General features: G+C 40.9%; 2 protein-coding genes across 13 annotated transcripts in view; both read right to left on the reverse strand.

Moving 5' to 3' along the window:
- Positions 1-17: 17 nt before the first annotated feature.
- On the reverse strand, positions 18-9,531 carry tprg1l (tumor protein p63 regulated 1-like). Its single transcript, XM_088616792.1, has 6 exons — positions 8,890-9,531; positions 7,418-7,509; positions 6,691-6,741; positions 6,133-6,258; positions 4,831-4,984; positions 18-4,295 (listed from the first exon to the last, which is right to left on the reverse strand). The coding sequence occupies exons 1-6, from the start codon at positions 9,142-9,144 to the stop codon at positions 4,101-4,103; spliced, it is 873 nt and encodes a 290-aa protein (XP_088472918.1). The 5' UTR covers positions 9,145-9,531; the 3' UTR covers positions 18-4,100.
- A 1,026-nt stretch (positions 9,532-10,557) lies between these two features.
- The window catches only part of prdm16 (PR domain containing 16), a 225,530-nt gene continuing 220,112 nt past the window's right edge, over positions 10,558-15,975 (reverse strand). For all 12 annotated transcript variants that reach the window (XM_088617306.1, XM_088617307.1, XM_088617314.1 and 9 more), the window contains one exon: positions 10,558-15,563. In XM_088617306.1, coding sequence (XP_088473432.1) covers positions 15,429-15,563 — 135 coding nt within the window. In that variant the 3' untranslated portion in view covers positions 10,558-15,428. The remainder of the gene's footprint in view (positions 15,564-15,975) is intronic.

Consider the following 15,975-nt stretch of genomic DNA (forward strand, 5'->3'; position numbering starts at 1 on the left):
AATGCACGCACACTCAGTTATAGTACACTAAGACAGAGAAGTTTTATTTTGGGTCCTTGGAACAGAACATGCTCAGATTAGGAAGACTTCAGTTGTGACAAGGTGCAACAATCACCTTTTTATAAATAATGCAAGTAAAAACATTTTCATACAGAGCTTAGTAGACAGTTATTTTCACTGTGATTCCCCAACCATAAAACAAGATATTAATGAGCACTATTGGAAAAGGGGATGAAATAATATAATTGTATTGAATGCATTTTGCTGCATAGCAATGAAGTGTTAAAACTATACTCCATTTACAAAAGTTCTATTAATCATTTACTAGGAACATTAGCACATTTAGGAATCATCAATAAATACTGCAGTGGTGTTGGATGCTATGTTTTCTTTAGACTGAACAAATAAGTGATTCTTAAATCATTCACAACTAAAATGTGCTACAAATTACAAATCGTCAATTTCCCTATTTGCCATCATAACACTGCCATCACATTTTTCATTTGGATTGACCAAAATCAGCCCACGTTTAGATGTGTCCATTTTTGAGTGGGAAGATTTCTCACATCTGCCAGCTCTGCAACAACACATGTATGTCAAACATACTGCTTTTTATGACAATATAGAATTATACTACCACTATTTTTGGTAAAGAGCTTTGACTTCAGAGGAGTGGTGTGCTACTAAATGATCAGAACTAATATATCGTTAGCAGACTGTGACCATTGGCAATACACAGCTGGCCAAGTGTCACAGGGGATGTGTTGGCTCATGGAAGCTAGGATGTACCGAGCAACAGAGATCTTAACACCTTTCAGGGACACACGAGGTCCAGTGTAGCCCCTCAGCACAGCATCAGCATCTCTTCTCCAATTTACACCAACTCTTCAGGAAGCACAGATTGTCCAGTAGGGTGGCTCATGATAAAGATTCTGATAAGGAATCTGGATTTCATCATCTTTTTCCCTTGGGCCAGGTGCACACTAACCAGGTAATGAGAGTGAGTGATTACCAACCGGCAATAAGAAATTGCAAATTAAGAAAAGTGAAACCTGGATTTCGCAGCACTACAGGCACAGCAGCGGTGAGACAATTTAATTTCTGTCTGTGCAATTGCCATAGCGTTGTAAGCAAAAGAGATTAATACTAATTCTGAGACTCTCTTAAAGAAGGCATTAGTCTCAACCCAGCTGCAGTAAAGACAGACAATTGCCAACTTCTAAAGCGAACAGTAAAATGAAATTCATATCAAACCTGCGATCTATGACAGTGGGGAAAAAACCATCAGTAGATAGCCGAGACAGCCACTTCAAAGAAATCACATTCCTCAAAACGCACCATCACAAAAGCATTCACTCACATTAAACAAACTTTCGAGCTGAGGGCCAGAGGCACATGGGGGTCCCAGATCCACAAAAGAATGAGGAAAACCAACACTCAGCAGCAAGTAATGTTGTAGAATTCATTAATAGCGAGTGTCGACTTCAAATGTGAACTAATATCTGAACTGGAATATCCTTACTAGGAGGAACTTGATGTTTTGTAGCCCGAACACTCTGAAGACCCCCAATGAAAAACACAATCAGTCTAATCCTGTTCTCAACACCTAACTCTGATCAGCCTTTCCTTTTTGCCATTTCCAATCTCATCAGGTAGTCACTAAATTAAGGTAAAAAAGATTATTGATAACATTGATAAGTTGATAACACTCAGCAGCAAATAACACCTCCCTTTTTGATGAGCTTTGTTTCATATAACAAGCATGTACTGTAGGGTACTGCAGATGCTACATCCAGGTACTGTACAGTAGTGTTCATACAGTACAACTAGTTTGAGAAAGCTGTTGGCTTTTACAAATCTGCAGCTCCACCCTTGAAAGCACAACGGAACAACAAAAAAACTACCAGAATTTGACAGTTAAAACATTGTTCTCCCAGAAAAATTAATGATTCTTCCTCCTTCAGAATTGCATTAAAACAATCCAAAAATAAATCTCCTACGTTTACATTTTGCAAAAAGATGACATTATACAAAAGCCACTACCTTAAAAGAAAATCCCCATCCATATCCCAAAATCACATACCTGTCTGAATGTGTGTAGAAGTTAGCTCTTGTAGAAACTGGTTTTCAAATTGAAAGAATTAAAACACACTTGGCTTTTGAAATTAGTTTAAACACGCACAAATGACATTTTAAATGTTTATCAAGGGGTTTTTCTGCCCCCCCCTTAACAGTCACAGAAAATGTCACCATTTTATTTCATTAGGATGTTTGTCCCGAACTCGGCATGCAACAATCATGCACATTCACATAATAAACTTTCGTTATTACAGACAAAGGACTCTCTAATCCTGACCATCTCTTCTTTGGTACCACAAAAACCACAGTGTGTAGTTTCACAGAAAAAAAACGGGCAAAAACAGCATTGAACCGTCTCATGTCTGGAAATGGATTCATGCTGGACCAAAGGTAGACTACAGCCAATATTACACTTCAATTTCCCTCTTAAGTCAAGTTACATTCTCTAACCAAATCGCTTATTGAATTTAACCACAAAAAAAAAACATTAAAATTCAGAAATAAATTTAGCATAAGTGGGCAGAAAGGTTAACTTCTATAAAAACAGCAAAAGAACATGCTGAACATTTTAGGCAACAACTCATGGCTTGTTTTCAAGGCACCTCTTGACATAAATGCACTACATCTAAAAAGATTTTTAAAAAAAAGCCATGTTTGTCTTTTTCTGTGACGGAGTTTCTGTGCTCTGGGTTCTGCAGTGATCACCGATACAATAATTAGACAACTTTTACAGGACTTTCATTTTTATTTCTTTCTGCCAAGGGAAATTTTAAAAACCTACCTCTTGCAATTTGTAAATGTTTTAATTTAATCCTGTCTCATGCAATGCATTTCACTAAAAGCTCACATTACTATAGCAGACAGCAACCCAAACATTCTTAAAACATGGTTATTGTTGCAGTAAAACTCATGGATTTCCATTTAAAACATACAAACAAAAAAGGAAAGTTTGCGATTTTCAGTTGGACACTCACAGTCTGAAAGCGTTTGCCAGCAATCGCACCAAACAGGAATGCTGAAAAATGAGCAGCATATTTTCATTTCCAGCTATAAAGCGATCTTTATGTTAACTGGTTCAAGACCAATGGAATAAATTCTTCATTCCACTCATCACAAGAAATAGCAGAAGCAACTCCAATAAATTATTGTGCTTGGTCACCAGGAAAAATACTGACTGTGCAGAGGTTTACAGTAGGAGGAAAACTGCATAACAGAATGCCTGTTAAATGTACAACAGCTTTCAGGACATTTCAGCTCACAGCTGTGACATCAGCTGAAAAGCAGTCTGATATCTGCTGCTCTGCTGAGTCCATGCACATACATCCAGTCCTTTACAAGAAAATGACCACACGCACTTCGAATCTTAGCAAGCGCTTCCTATACTTGTGCACGCGTGCCACAAAGGTGTTCTGCCTTGATATTGGAGCACTGACAGGTCCATCTGCATCCTACAACAAACATCTTCCACAGCACAGGTTCCAACAACCATCCCCACATTTCACACAACACAGCAGTAAAGAATGAGGACATACACTCTGCAAAACGCCCCATATCTGTACCGGGATCCGTTTGCATTGATACCACCTCAGAGTGTACACAAGTTACTACTGCCCGAGGGAGAAAAAGAGACTTTTGAAAATACTTCATACAATCAGAAAAAAACACCTGTATCCCTCACTCAAAATATTCCACTAGCACACTGCTCTATGTAATCCTTTTCATAGGTCCAAGATAAAAGTTCTAAAAAATTAATCATAAATTAACATCTTGATAGAATCACTTTGTACAGTAATATATAATAAGCTGCTTGGCAGTAGAGGGTGATGCAGATCACCTCTCTGGCTACTGGTGTTTAGCTCATGCTGATGCATTATTAAATTTGCAGTCTACACGTCTAGCATACTGAGGGAAGTAACAGATGACAGAGATCTGGTCACAGTTATAGTGCACAAATGTATACTTAGCTCACACTGTAGAATAATGTGTTAATTAGGGATAAAAACAAGCCTAAAAAGAACAAGTTAGAACCCGATTTTGCCTCTGGTCATGGAGTATCCCAGCTTCGCCTCATTGTTGATGAAGGACATTAAGCCCACATAGGTCTCAATCAGGAGGGGCCGCTCCAGGATCAGAACTCCGTTGGCTCTTCCGGGCAGTGGGAACTCCTTGTGTGCCTTCTTCACTGCCTGGATCAGCTGGGTCTTGAAGTTCTCCAACTGCAACAGACAGGGATGTCACTCAGACAGAGAACAGTGTGGGGCAAACAACTAGCTGAGCTCTGCAGTGAAAGTACAGTGACTGGAATCTTAAGACGGAGTGACTCAGGATCCCTCGCAATTTTCCAGTCAACAATCGATATCCCAGAGCAGCCCAAGTATTGAAAGCAGTAATAAAATTAAAGAAATACAAATGCAATTGATCATAATGTCCCCATCTCTGTGAATGTATGCCATGCGTTTGTGTGGCCAGGGTTGAAGTATTTAACGAACAGCTCCTTGTCAGCAGATGAACAAAGGTCAGACAGGGTTGTTCTGACTCGGTTTTCAATGTGATCCGAGTTGCGTGTACAAGCAATCACACACTCTTGAAAGAGAGTCATTGTAAATGTTAATCTAAGGAGCTATGCCTTACTGCATTTCCGGACAGGAGAAAAAAAAAAAAAAAGACCCATACAGCTAGCGGATTTAATTAATAATTTGGTGTTCCATACAAAACTGGTAAAATGGTGAAAGGGACAGGCTGTGCAGTTACCTGGCAGAGGGAGGAAATTTTCTCGTCGGCGTTGGCCATGGGGTGTTCTGTGAAGGTGGCATAAGGCACATCCGTAGACCAGGGGTTCCAGCGGTTGATAAAGGTCGGCCGGGTGCGTTTATCCCACTGGACCCTGATTCCAAAACCCTCCCTCCTGGAAATACACGCCAAGCCGTGAAGAGCTAGAACTAATCCACTGTTGCTCAACAGGAGAGCGTGCCGCTATCCGTTAGTTATGTCAGGATGACGTGTGCGTTTTACACACAGCCACCAAGCGCTCTTTCAAAAAGCCAAGGAAACACAAAGCTGTTACAAGTTAAACAATTGTAATAGGACATCCTACAGTACAACCAAACCGAAAAAAGGCTGTTGGGCCACAGATGGAAACATGAAAATAGAGGACATCTTCTCAAAATGAAAACCAATTGCCAGTTTGGCCCAGTTAGGGTGTTTTCAGCTACGTTTCGTCTTGCAGTGTGGTGAGAAACGATGAAAACACACGCCAACACTTCAGCTGGGTTTTGATCATAGTTTGAAAGTGTTACAAGTGAACAGAACATGTCTATCTACAAGGATGTGCTAGATGTTTTTAGCAACAATCTGCTTTGGCAAAAATAATACTAGCAGTTGTCCCTAACAAAACAGAAGATCACAGCAAGCGTGCCAGCTTTACTACAGCTCATCCAAAATGAAAACACACTAAACTGTAATTAAATCAAATCTACCAACTAAGAAAGACACAGCTGAGGTATCTCAAAATGTACTGGCAAAGAGCTGTGGTTTGACTGGCTGTGTAGTGAACAGAATCCATAATGTAAAAGATCTTACAGAAACAACTCCAGGGAAGTTTAAAGTATCAATACTACGGTTTTAGCAACTGCGCCGATTGCCTTCATATTTGAAAGTGTGCTTTGGGATGATCCAAAAAAAGGAAAACACTCGTACCTCAGCAGGAGTACCTGCAAAATGTCTTGAGGTTTCAGCCTAACCCCAGGCTATCTCTCCAAGCCCCGCCTCCAGTACACCTTGCGTGGTATTTCTGATCTAAAGCCACTCTTTCCTCAGTCACTGGAATTGATGTCAAGACTCCAAAGGTGCTCAAGTGCTGTTAGAGACCAGTTCTACAAGCCACTACCTAAAGCTCTGAAAAAAAAATCTAAAAAACCCACTGACACAGGATCTTCACATAAACGATATGGAAGACAGTGTTGTAATCTACAGTTTCTGGAACATGTGGCTACTAGATAGACCTTCAGGGAAAGCATGCTCTCTTTAGGACACAATGCACACTAGCGGTCTTACTTGTTGAGGGATTTGGCGGGGAACTCGAACTCTCCAATCGAAATGGTGTCCACAGCATTGAGAGAAACTCTAATCACCTGCTGGCACTGCAGGTTGATGAAGTCATACTTGCACACCAGCAATGACCTGCCCGGAGAAGAAGAAGGGATCGATTCAGCACGGGAGGAAATCAAAAGGTCTCACTGCATCCGCCAGACACTGGTGGGGCAATCGGTAGAACTGTCAAGATGGTGTGGATGCCGAAGGACCCCCTCGTGTGTACTCTTGTCAAATCCACCAGTGCCATTCTTACTGCACAAGACACTGTATTATAAGGCAAATACAACACAAACCTGCAATAGATTATTTGGGGTTTCTGCATGTAGGTACCCTTCAGAAGGAAAAACTAAGAACGACCTTCCATGCAATAATAAGGAAAAGGCTTCTTTCAGAACTTCACTGACTATTACTGTTCTTGCAGGACGTGCAGCTTTTGTTACCATTAATCATCGCTCCATCTTTTACTACCTAGACAACAAAATGCCACAATTCACTAGCACGACAGTACATGGCTCGTACCTGTCAGTAATGAGCACCAGCCTCTCCTTCTCATTGTTCCAGTGGTCAATCCTGTGGAGGAACAGAGAGAATTTGGCTACATTTGTAACCCACACAGGTGACCATTCTGCACTGTAATCTTTCCATTGTGACGGCACACATTTCCACAGATCTAAACATATTAGGAATAGTCACAGATTAGCCCTTTGCCCCAGGTCAACATTCACCTTCCTGCTTCTGAACTCTGGGTGCCATTCTCTGACCTGTTCAGCCACAAACAGAAACAGACACCATCTGTTGTTTGCTCCAATTTAAACATTTTCCAGTGTCAAGCTATTAAATACTGCTCCTCAGCTCCAACATACATACAGTATATCTAGATTCTCAGAGAAGAATGCCATGTATGGTATTTGTTTTACCTTAATCTCTGTGTAGTATCCTACTCATGGGATGTGAAATATGAAAATCATTTTGCAACAGTAAATCCTCATCTATTATGAACAATGAATAGAATGTCACCCTTGTTCCTTTCAGCCCCATTCCAGATATTAAAAGATCTAATCCTTCAAGATACATCAAGACACGAAGTCTTAGATAACCCTCTCTTGGTCTACAACAGACTATGCTTAAAATGCATGAGGAGCCATATTAATCATTTAAAGAATACATCAGGCGTAGAGGCAGCTCCCAGGGCAGAAGGGGGCCCCCTGCCTACAGCCGGGTGTTCTCTGCTCTTGACATCACTCACTCTGTGAGAAGCCACACGCTCTGGACCTCCCCGTCTTCTGAGGGCATGGCGACTGTCCTGATGTCATTCACGGCTTGCTCAATTGTCCCCGGCTAACAGAAAACACGCCAAAAGGACATGCGTTAAGCAAGGAGACTACAGGCCTTTCTGCGGTTTTTGTGCAAGGCGTTCATCGCAGGAATGTCCAGTCGTGGTCCAGAGAGCTGGTGGGAGTTTGCTGGTTTTCTAGGTCCCTTAAAGGCTCCAGTTCACGGGCGGGGAGCTTTTACATTGGTCACCCGGCATGAGCTGACTGAGCTTGTGAGGGTCTCTCCAACCCTCCTGGGCCAGAATCAGACAGCATTGTCTACTGAGTGCTACTAAAGTACAGTAACTCATAATCACAATGGCCAGACCTCAGACAAATGTTGAAAATGTAAGTGTAATCCCTTTAAAACGAAAGGGATTACGAATTTGTTAGCATCTCGAATTCCAGTATTTTTATTCCAAGTACTGCGGTTGTTTGCTACTCTTTTGGCGTAACGGTTTGAAGCCAGATGATCAAAAACCTACGCAGTGAACCAATGTCCATTTTTTGCTTATTTATCCTTACAGAAAACTTCTTGTCCTTGGTTTGCAAAAACATTACGCTCCTTAGAATCGGTGTTAAAGCGCCGATTATGTCCTTTTCTATCCAGATGCCTCCAAGCAAGTCAGTATTGTTGTGCTGCATTTTAAGAGCCGACAGGCATGTTACAAAATCCAATCAATTGAGATCATAAAACAGATTACAAAGGACACCACTCGTTCCATCTTCCCCTTCTGTAGTTAGTGGCTAATTAATCCGAAGAATTCATGCAGGCGTTTCTTGAAAGAAACCAGGGTATCGACTTCGGCAACAAGTATACAAACACAAAAAAACGACTGGCAAAATATCCGTTACTCAGAAAACAAAAACGTTAACGAAGCAGCCATAATTACCTGTTGCTACAAAAGAAATGTGCAAAAAAGTAATGGAATTACTGTAAACCACAACAAAAACGTCGAGATAACGCATAACGTATCTTGCTGAGATATGGTAGGTTTGTTCTTCACTTGGGCATAATTAAAGGCCTGTAGCATGACACTAGCACAAATATTGCGCTGGGAGTATTCAAAATGAAGTGTATACCTGGAGGACATGCATTCAGGTGCCCTATCCAGCTCTGCGTTGCTGACTGCCTTCACTGTTCAGTTACCAGCTCGCACTTGTTTTGTTGTTTTACAGATGGTATTGCTATTGGAAAATCATTTGCTTTTAGGGGTAGTGCGTATCATGTTTGCAAAACCAACGAACAAGGGCAAAAAAAAAAAAATCTATCTGCACTTAGAATTGCGCGATGTAACAAAAAAATCTCTCATATCCATCTCCGTCTAACCTTCCGCGGATCGCTCGCACGATTTTGCCAGAGAAACGACAACAACAACAACAACAACAACAAAACGGAACTCACCCTGAAGACGAAGTAATCTTTCACTTTGGCTTGCATTGTCGGGTTGTGGACGTGAAAAGGCGTCAGGGACTGCAGCGGGGAACAACACGCCACCGAGGCGGCTGCCCGGCTCATGCCGAGGGAGCCGTGCGGGGACTGGACGCCCGCAGCCCCCGGCGGCGTGAACGCCACCTCCACCCCGTCCTCGCTCTCCCCGGTGTGGAGCACAGCGGCTCCGGGGCTCTCGGGCTCCACCGAGTCGTTGAGCTGCAGCATTCTTACCGTTATCGGTTTTACCTCCGGTTGGCTTTTGCAGCGCTGAGCCCCACAGTCAGGGGGGGGAGGGAAACCGAGGAAGACCCAAAGCTCACTGCCTCTTGCACGGACAAAACTCAGCTCTTTGCGTGTTTACAAATACACGCAGAACATCACCACCAACTCCGGTTTTAAAGCCCACTCTGACCCCACCAAGCAGAATCTCTTCCCGTTGTAGACTTCCTCCTTCCTCCCATGGCGCCAGTTTAAAGCAGTACGATCGCTTAATCTTTCCCATCGCCCATTTCACGACTGTAGTGCGATTCAAAGCTCTGCAGGCATTGCGTTACATTTCATCTCAACACTGAATGTTTTTAAATCACGAATCAAGAATTGCTAACGTGGATAAGAATAATGCATTTGTGAAAACCAAACAGGGGACACTAACCCCTTACTTTTGTGGTGGCCGGGGGATTCCAGGTAAAACTCTGGACAAACTGTGTAAAAGAAACAGTTGTGGAGGTATCGCTACTAGTGAAATATTTGCAACACTAATTAAAAAGAAAGCAGTTCATAGTCATAATATGACTCATATTGTCTAGACGCCATCTTATCTGCGCAGAACTGTGTAGCAGGGTTCAGTTGTGTGAGAAACTTTCTGAAAATCCATCATTTGAGAGGTTTTAGACAAGAGGTGTAATTCCCATATACAGTATGTCATTCTGCGTCACGCGAATATTGAATTTATATCTACAGGGACGTGTAAAAGTGATACCCATTTTTAAATATGATTCACAAAGAAAAATACGTCTTTGATATTTGTGATACATTATGTTATGTATTTTAGAATTTTAGAGTCATTTTATGAATTATTTGCTCGGAGGGAACGTCAGTACAGACTCTGAAATACAGTAGCATCTGCCACAACTGGGAGGAAAAGCATGGGACAAAATATTGGGAACCTGCAGTATCAGACTCTATTAGATAGTATTAGACTCTGCCGACGGCAGGGAAATCATGGGTGTGATCTGCGTAGCATGAGACGCGATACAAACCACCTTTCCAGGCCTGGACAGCTCCTCCCCTCCCATCACAGCGCTTTTAAGAAACTGGTGCAACACCTAAGGTACAGAAATGTGGAATAAGAGAAACATCCTGTTTGACGGAGGCCAGTGGATGTACAGTAGCTGCTATTACTTCTGTATGCTGTTACTACGACTGTTCATAAAATTACAGCTTCAACAGGCCTAACCTATTCATTTTAAAAAATGCTACTTTATTTAGAAGTACCAAGCGGTTACTAATATTATTTACCGCAGATAAATAAGTATACTGTAGTAACTTGTTTAATATATATCACCAAGAGTTACCTTCTTCTTCTTAAAAATAATAAAAAAACAGGATCATTTGAAAAAAAAATCAGGAGATTCGATATAAAAAGCACACAGGTTTTATTGCATATCAATTTCATGTATAAATTCTTCATAGCATTGGAAAGATTACATTTGGTATACATTCCTATTCTACAGAATTAACATCAGAATCAGAGATTTTTTAATGGAATTTCTCTAAAGAAGTACATCTTTAATAATCACAAGCATCAAAATGAACTGCAATTTCAGAAATAGTTTTCTTTAATATTATTCTACAATCTTTTTCCAATTGTCATTACTTCTCCCCTCAAGCATATTGTTTTTATTGAAGAACCTCCTGCCCAGTTTTGTTTTTTAGAAGGCAGTAAAAGACTTGAAGTCTCCAAATGTACAACCTAACCACATGTACAATAAGTGCATCTACGTATTTTTTAAACATTTTTCTTGTACATTTTTCATAAAAATTTCACAAATGGACACCATTATGACCGCTAAACACAAGTCATGCACAGTATTTTTTCTTATAAACATAACAGAGGCGATATACAATTCAGATCCAATTGAAACAAGCACCATCCATTTTAAAACTTTCCCATATATTTTAATGAATTCCAGACATATACAACAATCGTTTTTTTAGAATAATATACAGTTTGAAAGAAACCATATTACTTATGCTTGTACTGTAACAGTGGAAAAAGACCAGCAGCCACATCATGTGATTTCTGCAGTGACCCTTAGTCAACTTTGTAAGAAAGCTGGTAATGTGATTTTTTTTCATTTCATCTACAAACCCTACGCACGCTTACAACAGTAGTATGCGACATGAAGATACCTCAGTTTTGCTTCATGGTGACCCATCGTCTTTCTTTGCATATATTAAAAGTAGTAAAAATTCCCATGTTTACCATGTACTTAATTTATGTAATATTTCGTAATGTCTAAATAATACTTTAGAAGCTTCTACTGCCATTTATTGAACCGCGTAATAGTTAATAGTACAACTGAAACAACACAACCCTGCCATCTACTGATGTCATTTTGTATTGCAGTGTGCTAGGAAAAGGAGCGTCGATTGCCGGTCCACAATTCACTGTTTTAAATCATTCAAAAAGCCTAAGTAGTATGTTGAAAATAATTTTGGAATCGCGCTACAGTCGTCACCCTGAAGGTATTTCAGCTCAGATTTTCCAGCAGGGGTGTCCTTGGGGTGTTAAAAGACAATTTTAAAGCACGGGGTTTAGCGCTCTAACACATTAACAGCATTCTTTATTCAAGAGTCATACTCTTTGCTTCGCTGGGTATGTCAAGTCAATAATTCGACCCTCAACTCAACCAGGACACGGCACGCTGTTTGATACAGTGTCCTAGGGCATCTTCTACCGACGGTTAAAGTGCTTATTTGAACCAATTAAGCCTCATCCTGAAAGTCCCTGACACAAATAATAACTTCATTCCTAACAGCCAGCTGTCTGCACAAGGCAGCAACAGAGAGAAATATAAATGGAGCAGGAAAGAAAAAACCCACACCCACTGTCAAAGGTGAGTGCTACCTCTAATAAAATGAAGGTAACGTCGAGCTGAGGGAGGAATCATCTTGAGTGGAGAACGAGGCACGGTCTCGTTTTGCTAATTCCAGCAGCTGATTTGGATAAGTGGTCCCATAACGTCGTCCTCAGGATCGACAGAGCAACTGCAGCGTTGGACAGGCAAGCACGCAGTGACACCCGGAAAGAAAATATCTCGGAGTGTCCTAAATATTCTTGACGGGCCATCTAGCACTTCCTAAGAATTCCCATTTTGAGTCAAATAACGAGGGGATGAACAGAAAAAGGCGTGACCCATTTTGTTCACGTTCACTGAGCACATGGATTCCCCCGAGAGCTGGTAGAAATGCAAGGACGCCCTCTAGGGGTGGTGTTTGGAGGCTGCAAGTTGGAGAATACGACAGCGATGCGGGAGTAAAAAACGTTTTTCCATTTAACCGTCAACAGTTAATGTTCTATCTATAAACATTTTTCTAAAAAAACAAACAATGAAGTAATAAAACAATCTTTTTCATATTTTACAGACTTAACTTTTTTTTTTTCCTGTCACACAATTCACTGGCTGGCTTCACAGTTCACTAAGGGTGCTATGGATGGTAAGTGCACATAGGCTAGATCTATTCATATCTTCACACAGGCAGGCAGACGAACAGAAAGTCATACTGTCTGAGGAGCATGGATACTCCTTGCAACACAAATACAGTACTGCTTCCAAAAGCACTGCAGTCAAAACCAGTCTTCACTTTCATTTAAAACAACACCTGAATTAATCCTGTGTAAGAGCTCTATGTACATGCATTAATTTTGTCCAGAACTACTGTTTTCTACAGTTTTGATTGATGTTCCCGAAGTTTGTGGGCCAAGAATAGTACATATATACAAGCACACATAAAACGGCAATTCCTCTAACCAGTAGGACACTTTTGTCAAGATCAGATGAAAACTGTTAGTTTAAACAGCAAAAGAGAGTAATTTACAGTAAAAAAAAACCGCACAGGCTATAGTCTTCTGACAAAAACTCTGCTTCAGTTTTTTTCTTTTTAATCTTTCCCTTATCATCTGATGTTTCCAAAGACAGCAGACTCTCATTCTCTCACGCAGCCCTTGAAAGAACCGTTTCTCGATTCCAGCACACAAAACCACAAGCTTTCACTCACTGAACCAGGAATGGGGTTAAACGTACAGTATGCATCGATCTAATAGGATTTTACACAACCCGCAAAAATAATTGATGGTGATCTTTCAGAACACGGCTGTGAAACTATGAAACGAGAAAACTGAACAAAATGACAAAATATTACCTTCCATTTAATCTATAGTAATAATTCTTTACTCTTTACCTTAGAATATGGCTCAAACATTAAGACTAAACGAGACTCTTAGCACGCAGAAAATATGTCTACTTACAGTATGATACGTAGTGTTGATGTGTTTGGAATCTGACATACTGAATTTCAAGAGGAACAACAATTGCTTTTTCTAAAGAAAGAGTTTATGTTCTTTCTATGCTTTTCTTTCCAATTTGGCACTCTGGCACTCTACATGACTGCTTGGTCTTGGGGATTTTAATATCGCTCAATTTTAAATCTTTCCTTTCTCCTTCGAAAGAGTCAATCGTAAATGAAAAGGGATACCTTTTCTAATCAACATTTTACTTCAACAGCCATTAGACCCTCCAACCCCCCCAAAATAAATAGAGTAACACAATAATTAATCGCGTCTACGGGAAGCAAGAAGAGCAAAACAACAACAGCAACACAAACCCTTCGAACAGAAATGATTGTCTGAGAACAAAACATTTTCTATGGGTCGTTTGGCACACACCACTCTTGCTACGCAATATCATACAACAACAGTACACAATTTTGGTCCTTCACTAAATAATTATATTAGAATTTTTTAGCACCATCACGGTGTCTAAGAAACAAAGAAACAATACTGTTTTTACAGAACAAATAATATACAAAGTAAAGAAAAAAAATGTTGAGTTCAATAAAAATTAATTTAAAATTGAACAAGGAACAAAGATCATTTTGTTTTCATTGGCCCCTATGGGAAATAATTTAAAGTCCAAATTAAGTGATTCGTTTTAAAACCAATATTTTTCTTTTTTTTGCAACTCTGCGGACTGTCCTCTTCGAGGAATGCGTGCTCTGCTTGGGAGCGTTTGTTCAATTTAATTGGTATTCCAGCAGTTGCAGCTGCTCCTTGTTTTGTAGTACTTCACCTGTGCAAAGCCCCTCACCTGTTGGTAATACAGCGGCACGAATTACATTCACTGCGGTCAGGCAAGTTCGCCAAGGAATGACGTGAGCTGAGTGTTCACAGAGATAGCCGTGCCGAGATGATGTGCGGTAAACAACGCAGGCTGGTCATTGAATTATCTGTTTCGAGCCTCCCTCGGGAATGCAGGAAGTCATACATCAGAATAGCAATAATTCCATTAAGCTTATGTTGTTGGAATTCCATCACGACTTTTCGATTTGAAATGTAACGTTAAATGGAAGCAATTAATTACTCTTTAGGTCAGGGACTCTAATATTAATGATGATAATGATTGATGATGATTAATCTCTGGAAACAGTGGTTAATGAAGAAATTTGATAGTACTTTATATCTTTTAGCAGGGAATCATCTCCACACCCCACCAAAAACCCTATTAGACAGATACCACTTCTGTTTATTGCTATGACTTTTGCTGTTCACTCTATGACTCTGCAACACATGACAGGGCTTGTTTCCAGTGCAGAGCTCTTTGGATTCAAAACAATGAATCCTGGAGACTGCCGTCTCAAACCTGGGATTGTCTGGGTTAGAGAAGGTGGCTGCTGTAAACTTAGCGACTGTAGATCTCGGCAGCAAAATGGGGGTATTGCTAAAAAATGATTCGATTTCTTATTATTTTGACAGCTGTAGAATTCAAATGTCATTGTGCGCTATGGAGGCTTATGCAGTAGCAGTACAAAACAAGCATCAACTCAACAAATGACCTTGGTCCCCATTGCAGATGAAGACAGAAAGCAGAAGGTTCTTAATCTGATCGAGTTTCTGAAGTACAGCGCTGTGCTTTTTTCTATTGTCCGAGTGTGTGCTAACAGACACCAGAGCTGCTAAATACTGTTTGGACAGTGACTGTACTAAGTGGTGTAATAGTAAGGCAAGCTGAGCTGGGCTGACTGTAGGACATCAAGCCTCTCTGCCTCCACGATGTTCTTACTGGGCGGGTCTCTCTGCCCACTGATCCTCAAGGCTGGAGCCACTGGTCCCTGGGTGCCTCACATCGTCTCTCTCTCACTTTCTCTTGCTGTTGGTCTGATGGAGTTGGTCCCACTGTCCTTGGCATGGCCTGGCTCCTTCTGTCCCTCTCCCTCACGGTCTCTTGCTCTCAGATGTGGTTGAGTGGGTGAAAGCTGCCAGTCTCTGATGTGCCCCCTCCCATGTTCAGCCAAGCATCCAGAGAGTTCTGGGAGGATGTGTGCAAAGGATTGTTTTCAGACAGAGACAGCATCATTGCATAAGCCTGGAAAACACAAACAGAAATGAAACAGTACTGCAATATGGTCATTCTGGATGCTACGAGAACCACACTAGAGCCTAAAGCATTGGGGATCTTTCTGCTGCAAAAAAGGATCATGCACTTGTAAGGATTTGTAGAGGTTTTCTCCTGAAACCCCAAACCGGGAAATAATAAGCATTCAAAATCCTCACAGACACAGAAAAGGTCAATCCATGAAACCTCTTCTGAATTAACAGAGAAACATGAACCAGAGGACACAAGTGAAAACACAGCAGAAGACAATACTGTTGAATTGGATTCCTGGTGTCTTTCAAGAAATGGTTGGATGAGATCTTTGGATGCTACTAACTAGCAGACAAGCTAGATGGACTGAAAAACGTCCGTCCCCTGTTTGTTACAGTTCTCATATTCAGAA

This window comes from Lepisosteus platostomus, chromosome 23, assembly GCF_059453375.1.
Source record: "Lepisosteus platostomus isolate fLepPlt1 chromosome 23, fLepPlt1.hap1, whole genome shotgun sequence".
NCBI lineage: Eukaryota > Metazoa > Chordata > Actinopteri > Semionotiformes > Lepisosteidae > Lepisosteus > Lepisosteus platostomus.

What these genes read in the sequence shown, in the direction of transcription:
- tprg1l (XM_088616792.1), bottom strand. Translation starts at nt 9,144, where the DNA reads ATGCTGCAGCTCAACGACTCGGTGGAGCCCGAGAGCCCCGGAGCCGCT. An exon ending in AAGATTACTTCGTCTTCAGG is followed by an intron (nt 7,510 to 8,889) that starts GTGAGTTCCGTT and finishes GTTTTCTGTTAG; the next exon opens with CCGGGGACAATTGAGCAAGC. An exon ending in AAATTTCCTCCCTCTGCCAG is followed by an intron (nt 4,296 to 4,830) that starts GTAACTGCACAG and finishes TGTCTGTTGCAG; the next exon opens with TTGGAGAACTTCAAGACCCA.